Below are 9074 nucleotides of genomic sequence, written 5' to 3'. Positions count from 1 at the left end.
AAGAGTCTTCTCCAGCACCATACATCACTACTGGAAAAACCATAGCTTTGACTATGCCAGACCTGGGCAAAGTGCAACCCGAGGGCCACATATGGCCCGCGGGCCGCTCCTGTCCGGCCCGCGGAGTTCTGAACATCAAAACCACTTACAACGTTTTGTCTAAAGTTGATCAGTTGCTTATCATACTGCAAAAAACCTCTTTAGTATTTGTGAAGATTAACAAGTTTAAAATAAAAACAATCATAACATCCTTCCATTTCATTTTTAACTTGATCACCGAACACAGTTCAGATTTTTCATGTGGCCCCCCTATAGAAATTAATTGCCCACCCCTGGACTATGCGGACCTTTGTCAGCAAGGTGAGGTCTCTGCTTTTTAAGATGCTGCCTAGGTTTGTCATCGCTTTCCTCCCAAGAAGCAGGCATCTTTTAATTTCGTGGCTGCTGTCACCATCTGCAGTGATCACGGAGCCCAAGAAAGTAAAATCTGCCACTGCCTCCATATCTGACTCCTAAGAGTCATAGGTAGATTCCCCTTGACATTTAATCCAGGGGTGTCGTGTCCAACTCTAGGGTGCAGTGCTCATCCCAGTTTCCAAGCCATAGAGCCAGTGTTTGTCCGAAGGCAGTTTCTGTAGCCACATGGCCAGCACGACTAGACATGGAATGCCATTACCTTCCTGCCGAGGTGGTACCCATTTATCTACTCGCATTTTTACGTGCTTACAAACTGCTAGGTTGGCAGGAGCTGGGACAAGCGATGGGAGCTCACTGTCACGTGGATTCGATCTCACGACTGCTGGTCTTCTGACCTTGCAGCACAGAGGCTTCTGCAGTGCCACCACGTCCCTATTCCCTAAGAGTCATAGGTCACTGTAAATTAAACAGGAGTGAACAGTGTGATGATACAGCAGCAGAAAACAAAATAACTCAGGCTATGTCAACAGAAGTGCAACATCCAGATAAAGGGAAGTGATAGCACTGCTTTGGTTTGGTATGGTATGAACTCAGCTGGAATACTATGTCTAGCTTTGGACATGAGTTTGAAGAGATCAACAAGCTGGACATGTCCAGAGAGTGGTTACATAGTAAAAGGTCTAGGAATCAAACATGCTCTCTTTTAAACAGCAAGACTAAAAGTATGCCTTCTTATTCATATTGTCTCTATTTTGCTTCTGCAATGGAAATTTTCAGGTTTTGACTTTTTAAACATTTATGTAAGCAATGCCAGCTCCCCGAGGATAAAGATAGGAATTGGATAATCCTCACTTTCCTTTCAAATGAGCAGCCTTTGTGCAGGCATATCAGCCCCCCTTCCCCCCCAAAAAACACCTCAAAATCAAAAATATATCTCCTTAAAGGAAACTGCTACATTTTAATGTGAGCCTTGTTCCATGTATCCAGCATTGCAACAAAGAAAGGCAGGAAAAATTACATCACAGAATAGATTTAGCAATGTGAATAATGCTATAAAGTTTTTACAAATACTGGCACTATCTTTCTAAAAATCCTGTTGGCAATTTTGCTGCTCACAGTGAGAACTAATAATCAGTTTGGCTTCTTAAAGTTGGCATATTTGCATATGGGCATTACCTAAGGTCTAGCTTTCCTGTATGCCCTTTTTCCTAGTAAATATTTACATTCCAAATTGATATATCCAATACATTGCAGGCTGAGGTAACTACTGTGAATATCCTGCTGTTTATTAGTATTATATTATGCATTTTCTTCAGTACTTCATTATCAGTAGGTCTGAATGGATAGTTTTTAACATAACTTTTTTACAGAGATATTATGAGTAACATAAACAAAGGCTATGAAATGCATACAAAAGAATCTACCATAAAAATGTTTATTTTATCAGACCTATTTTAACAGCTGAAAAGCCACAGGATATATTGCTCCAACCCTTATAGAATAAAAGAAATAGATCTTTGAAGATTATTATACCCAATACGTTACATGTAAATTGTAAACTTTATTGAACAAAATTGAAAATATCAAATAGACACTTGTTAACAATAGAGTTCAAGACCTTAGCAGCCTACTTTGCATTTTACTGAGCTCTGTTGCTGTGAATAATACAGCTCATGCACAGATAATGATTTATTTGTACATTCTCAAGTATTCACTGAATACTACCAACATATTTACAATTTTACATAACGTTCCAGAAGTTAGAGAAGTCATTCATTTCTGCTGTCCTTTTGGAAGTGGTCTTCTAAAGAGGAGGATATGTGGTTCTGTGGGAAGAAAAACAGGAAATGTGCAACTCTATTGTGTAATCCTGTACCTGACATCTAGAGTAAGCCACTTTTTAAATACAGCCACCACTACTCAGATCCCTTTGTATTCAAAATCAAGGCAAAATGGGAGGGATTATCAAGATAATTAAGCCTGAACTCCCTTTGTCTCCAGTTAGAAAGTGGTCTGTCTACCACATCAGTGCTTGTTCCACAAAAATTCTTTACTTTAACTTCACCTGAATTTAAATTGATCATGGACAACTATAAATACTCTGCATTTTTATCCTCACAATGCCAAGATGGACCATCAACAACCACTCAACACGGTCCTGTTTGGCTATAATGTAACATTTTAATTAAGATTTAATATTTTTAAATTTAAAGTGTAAGGAATAGGGACTCAGCATCAAATATACACTCTTAATAAAGATCTACTGCATGCTTCAGAAGCGATTTTTCCTTTTTCTCCTGAATCAAGAGGAGGGAGATACTTTTACCTGGTTCATGAATCATATAGTGGACCCAGCCAAGGCTCTGCTGAACACCAAGCCTTCTCCATTCTTCTTCAGTCATTAAATGAGTTTTTGGTACTTGCTTTGAGAGCTCTCTTGGCAACATCACATGTCTATGAAAAATAAAAATTATTTGTAACTTTTTACAGCCACTTGGTTCTGTACACGCTTGTCAGAAATAACTCCACATTATTTCATTCATGCCTGAAGTTTTAAAAGTGTTATTTTCAACTTGTTTCACCTCTGAAAATACAGATGGTACAGTTATGATGACAATATCAAATGTTCAGATGCTTGGCAGAGCATTGTCAAATACTTTTAGGTTTGCACCACTACAAAAGACTTTTGAAAAATGACCTATTACTTGCTATATCACGAATGAACTTTATTACGAGGTTTACAGACAGCCCTTTCATATGGTGTCTTACACACCCAAATTTACAACAGCTGATCGCTTCAAAATTATTTGGGCAAGATAGCTAGCTATAAGGTACCGCTGATCATCATCAAGATCAGAGATTACTGGTTATCGTTATATATCACAATGCGGGCAGCAAAGACTTCAACCATCTGTTTCAACTTACACATTAAAAGTAACCCAGTTCACGAAACAGATTTCACGGAGGGCAGGCTTGATCTTCGGGTTAACTTATTGACATTTAGAAGGGGGGAGGAGAGAGGGACCTGTCTTTTAGATGTTTGGAAGACAAGCCAAAATAACAAGCACATCCAAAAACTAGGAAACAAATATTTTCATAACCCCCCTCCGGGCTCTTTCTAAAGTGGATCCAGTGGACCTGTAGCTTACAAAGGAAACTGACGATCCCTTTTAAAATGTCGGCGCCATGTTTCTACTTTGCGCCCACCCAAGCCGAGAGCTTCGGGGGCTCTCCCGGTCTCCAACCTGGCTCTGAAGAAGCCCCGTTTTCGCCTCGCTCGGGCCATTTCCGCTTCAAAGGCCCGTTGTTCAAGGGCGCCGGCGAGGCTTCCCTCCCTTCCACCCAGGCGAGGAGAAAAACCAGGGCCGAAGGCTCTCGGTTTCCCTTTCAGAAGGGCTCGCCGTGAGGGAGAGGGGCCGGGATGGAAAAAAGTCGGGCCAAAGAAACATGAGCGAGCCCAGACCCTCCCCTAGAAGCCCTCCCTGCCCTCGCACCGGTATTCGTAGTTCTCGTCGAAGTATTTGTCCGAATAATAGATCTGCTTGTGGGCCATGACGACGACTATGGCGACGGTGCCAGACGCCCCCTCTCCGCCACGAAACCGCCCTCCGCCTCCGAGGCAGCGCGCACCAGCAACTGGCTGCTTCGCCCAGAACCAACCCGCCTCCTCCCGTCTCAATTTGAATCCCACAACTTCACGCTGATTGGAAGCCGCCGAGGACTAATGGGAGCGCGCGTTGTCACGTGGATACAGCCTGTTGCTAGTCCGTTTCTCGTCCTTCTACGTCCTCTAGGATTTGGCCAATCAGAAAACGCCATCAGGGAGGGGGGTCTGTGCGTGAAAAGGGTGGCAACGGAAATCGCGAATAGTTTCTAGATCTCGCGATCAAGAGGGGTGTGTGGGTGCCCGAAAGCGTTTGATTGGAGGCCCGTCGTCGGACCTTTCTGTGGCGTTCCTCTCCTTTTTTAGTTGCGTGTTCGGCCTCTGCCTTGCGAGAGGAGAGGTGCCGTTGCGCGTGTAGCAGTTTCCAAAGACACGTAACCCTCATAGGCTGACAGAAGAAACCATGGAGATCAGGCGACATAATGTTACTATTGCGTTGTTGTTTTGTTTAAAAGGGACCTGAAAAACAACAGTAAATGGTGCCCTTGAGGCAGGAAGAACAGTGTGGGTCTGCGTGAAAACGCCCTGAGGGTGATAGCAGTAAACTAGCCGGTTGGCGAGCCCCTCAGAACGAGCTGGGAGGCTGCATGAGGCCCAGGGGTCACAGGTCCAAATTATTTATCAGCGAAAGAAGGAAGGGAGCGGGCAAGCTCAGTCCCTAATTCTTAAAGTTGGAACTTTTGTCTCATTAAGTGTCACGGAAACATTTCAGGTAGCTTGGTGAAAGGGCTGCAGGCTAAATGACAGCAAATGGAAGCTGATCTCAGTGGAGCCAGTGGAACAGATCTCTTTCTCTCCTAATAAAAACTCATAGTTTGAAGTTGAACAGTGTCATAAAGAGTACTTCACATAAGACCCCAGCTGTTCAAATAGCTTGGAAGACCTTGTTGGTAGGCTCCTTAGGCTGAAAATCTTGTTGGTGAATGACAGGTCACTGAAAGAATGAAAAAAACACCTCACCAATATCTAGGCGAGAATCCTGGATGAGTTTATGAATCTGGGTTGCATTACAGAGACCAGGCCACATGAAGCTTGGGGGTCAGTCACTCAGCGCTGCCCATCTGGTTTTTCTGTGTAGCTGAAGGTGAGACCAGATGACAGACTTCTGGTTGTAATTCAATTCCCCACACCAGGTGGTGTTTGAGGAGAGTCACAGAGATCATGGACCACCAGAAAGGCAAATTAGTAGGTTGTACTTCACTTCTGGAGTCAAATGGTGAAGCAGGATCAGCTGGTGACTAAGAGGGAACCTAATTATTAAGTTAACTTTTATTATATGGTCATAGACCTGAAAATTCAAAGATAAAAACATAATGCAAGATAGAATAAGTAAGTTATATCGACAGTATAAAACTTGAGTCAGATGGTTGTCTTAATATAACATTTTACAAATTCTTAAAACAATAAAAACTTAGCCACCGACCGTGTTATTAATTGGTTCTCTCCAGACAGCAGAAACTTCAGGTAGTCGGTGGGAGGTATGCTAGTATGTTTGCACATTATTGGGTAGAGGTAATGGATATGTTCAGACCTATATAAGCTACATTCTAGAATGGTGTGTGTAGCGTTCTCTATTGATCTATGGTCTATGTTATGTAATATAATGGTTTATGAATATTAATGTTGCAGAGAGGCGGAGCCGAGACGGATGGTATAAGAGGCAGAGCCTGAGTCAATATTTCAGTCAGAGTGTGAGATTAAGAGAGTTCAAGTCAGAGTGTAAGATTCAGAGAGTTCAAGTCAGTGAGTAGATTGAGTGAGATTGATTCAGTTAGAGAATTGTAAGAGTCAGGCAGGAGAGAAATGCCAGACTGAGTGTGAGGCCCCCAAGATGGAGGCCTGGGTAGGAGTGCCGTCGCTCCCATCGAGGGCCCAACACACTCAAACATCTCCACCTCCTACACCACCGCGTCGGGAAGAGAGGGGAGTGGAGACTCCTGATTGGGGGAAGGAAACCTCAGAATCCCCTAAGAAGAACAAAGGGGTAGATACTAGCCACCTGGAATCAACCTTGAAATAGTTAAATATTACCCCTAGGTCTGGGGAAACTTTGGCAGGAAGAAAGGGGGAGGAGATCGAAGCGGCGGTAGGAGATATAAGGGGGAAGTGGGAAGAGATCCCGGGCAGTTGGGAATGGATCTGGATGGAAGATCCATGGACACACAAGTGGGAGCAGGTGCGGGTGCCGCGCGAGGAAGCTGAAAAGAGACGACAGCTAGGTCTGAAGCCTCGTCCCTCGTATTGGGGAGAGACAGAAGCCAAAGAGTGGAGATGGAAACTGAGAGAAGAGAGAGAAGCAGTGGCCCGTGAGTTGGAACGGAAAAAGGCATGGCATATAGCCGAGTTATAGAAGTTGGGGGGTTTCCCGGGCCATGGATGGCGGATGATGGAGAGGGGTCGTCCTGGGGGGACTGGAGTGGGGATGAAGAAACCGTTCCCTTGATTGTTTTAGAAGAAGAACTGAACCCAGTTCCGAGTTCTGTGAAGCCCTTAACAGGACCTTGGAACCTGGAGAACACTAACCCGTTCATTAACAGTTTGTGGACACCTTTGAAACCAAGTTTGGAATTGCAAGAGACTTTGAACCCGTTTTTGAATCCTAACCCCATTAATGTTGATGTAGCAATAAATACCAAACCATTTGACTTGTTACCCCTGTCTCATCCTTTATTGGAGGTACATACAGCCCCAGAAAACGAACCTTCACACTGATTAATAGTGTGTGTAGTTTGGGAAATTTAGATGTGATTAACTACAGAAGATATTATGAATCAATCTATGTAATCAATAAACCAAAGTTTTAGTTAAAAGAACTTGAAGTGTGGACCTGAGTCTTTCTGAACTAATGGTGATTTAGAGATCACCTGGTGGCAGCAACTGTAAAAGAAGAGAGTGTTTGCCTTTGTGTGCTCTGGGGCTTGAAGGTCAAGCAAGGGGCACGAGGGTGGACACCACAGTGTGTGCTAAGGACTCAACTGTTTTTTCCTCACCGGGGCATATCCTTTCTCCATAGGGAATGTTATTAAAGCACCCTTTTAACAAGGCTGAGGGAAAGCAATTGAACCTAGCCCTTGAGAAGACAAAACAATACAGTGGTTCCTCGCTTAACGGGCGCCTCGTTTAACAATGAATCCGCATAGCGATTGAGTTTTTGCGATCGCATAACGATGTTTTAAATGGTAAAACATCGCTTTGCGATGATCGGTAAGCCTTTCGCTTACCGATTATCGCATAACAATGTTTTTCCAACAGCTGATCGGCGGTTCCAAAATGGCCACTGGGTAAAGAAAATGGCCGCCCGCTGTGTTTTCACGCCCTTTCCTCTCTTGCCGGGCAGCGAAAATGGCGGCTGTATGGAGGATTTTCACATAACGGTGAGTTTTTTGGCCCATAGGAACGCATTAAACGTGTTTTAATGCGTTCCTATGGGCTTTTTTGTTCCGCATAGCGACGAATCCGTATAGCAACGATTTTTTCGGAACGGATTATCATCGCTATGTGGGGCACCACTGTACGTTGGTACTGTGATTTGGTATAAGTAATTTGCTGACTTGGGAAAGTTAAAATTTAAACCAAAGTACATTGGTGAACAGGTCCTGTCTTCACATGCTAGTGAATACTGGAGGTCTATATCTTTAATATGTTGTACAAGCATTGACTTGGTATAAAGCTGACTCAGAAAGAAGTCCATAGAGAAGCTTAAAAGATATAATTTGTCTTTAAATCCCTTATGCCATGAGCTGGTAAAGACATCTTTTTGTAGATAGTGTGAATACCCACTGGTTATGGGAGCATATATACCACCTTCACCCAGAATCAGAATGCATACAGCCAAGCCTGACATTCCACCGATTGGAGGCCAGCCTCTAAACACAAGGCAGCTGAAGACACACATCTTGGCATAGTGAATAGGAGTCACAGTGAATTCGATAGAACACTTTCAATTTGCCTTATGACTGACTAGGAATTGCAATTATTAAACTTCAATTTATTTGCTTCATCCAGTCCATTACAGAGGTCAGAAGCAGTTCGGAGCCTTAGAATTAGATGGAAATGAAAAGCTGCCCTGCCCTTCTGCTCAGCTGCAGTAGTAAACTAGTTCACCAACTCCTTAGCTGTTTCTCACTCACCCCAAACTCCAGCTTGGCAGAAAGACATACCACTGCTTGGTGCCTGCTGAGTCAAGGAATGCTGTAGACATATCTCCAGGATAAACAGTAGGTTTTAGACTAAATCAAGGCTAAATTCTTCTTAGCAGCTAAAATGGTTAAATTGGGACCATGCTGCTTGGAATGTATCATGAGAAAAAAAACTTACTGGAAAAAAATACTAGGAGATGCTTGGGACAAGAAAAATAAAAATCTTAACATGAGATGAACAAACTGATTAAGGAACCCATGGCATTGAGTTTGCAAGGCTGTTCAAGATACGGTCATCAATTCAAATCATCACCAGTTAACTCTGAAGTAACCTAAAAGCACATAACAACACAATAATACTTGCTGTGATCTAGAGACCAATATTGCCCTCCCACAGACCTTGGAGTATTGCTCTTCACTCTGACACCAAATATCTGCCATTTTCCCATCCAGAAATCTTTGATCACACAATTTGCCAATTCTGTCTCGTTTAAGTTTTTATTTTTTGTCCAGCTGAGTCTTTAAAGGTAAAACAGTTTATTCCATGTGTATATCAAATTGACAAACTACACATATGATATCTCTCCTATTGATCTCTGAATGCTTACCTGCTCTTTATTGTGGCACATAGAAAGGTGGTCTTTAGCATTGCGCCTTTCAGTTTTTTCAGTGTATATTTCTCTCTTTCTGGCGTGATTTACTCAAGTGGTGTGTACTCCGGATCATCCTGAACGTTTTGCTCTCTGCTGCTTCAATTGTTGTTGTTTAGTCGTTTAGTCATGTCCGACTCTTCATGACCTCATGGACCAGAGCACACCTGTCTTCCACTGTTCCCAGAGTTTGGTCAAATTCAT

The 9074-nt window shown here is 43.0% G+C and overlaps 1 protein-coding gene across 1 annotated transcript; it reads right to left on the bottom strand.

The window, feature by feature from the left end:
* Positions 1–1350: 1350 nt before the first annotated feature.
* Positions 1351–4101, bottom strand: CKS2 (CDC28 protein kinase regulatory subunit 2). Its single transcript, XM_020796573.3, has 3 exons — positions 3912–4101; positions 2744–2871; positions 1351–2243 (listed from the first exon to the last, which is right to left on the bottom strand). Exons 1-3 carry the CDS (start codon positions 3968–3970, stop codon positions 2191–2193), a joined length of 240 nt encoding a protein of 79 aa, XP_020652232.1. The 5' UTR covers positions 3971–4101; the 3' UTR covers positions 1351–2190.
* Positions 4102–9074: the final 4973 nt, after the last annotated feature.

This window comes from Pogona vitticeps, chromosome 2, assembly GCF_051106095.1.
Source record: "Pogona vitticeps strain Pit_001003342236 chromosome 2, PviZW2.1, whole genome shotgun sequence".
Lineage (NCBI taxonomy): Eukaryota > Metazoa > Chordata > Lepidosauria > Squamata > Agamidae > Pogona > Pogona vitticeps.
The sequence above is the reverse complement of the archived record's forward strand: the minus strand, read 5'-3'. Positions and strand labels throughout refer to the sequence as shown.

Excerpts from the sequence above, each read along its gene's own strand:
- CKS2 (XM_020796573.3), bottom strand. The coding sequence starts at position 3,970 with ATGGCCCACAAGCAGATCTATTATTCGGACAAATACTTCGACGAGAAC. Across the intron at positions 2,872-3,911 it reads GACGAGAACTACGAATACCG|ACATGTGATGTTGCCAAGAG; the intron begins GTGCGAGGGCAG and ends TATTTTTCATAG. Across the intron at positions 2,244-2,743 it reads CTATATGATTCATGAACCAG|AACCACATATCCTCCTCTTT; the intron begins GTAAAAGTATCT and ends TTCTTCCCACAG.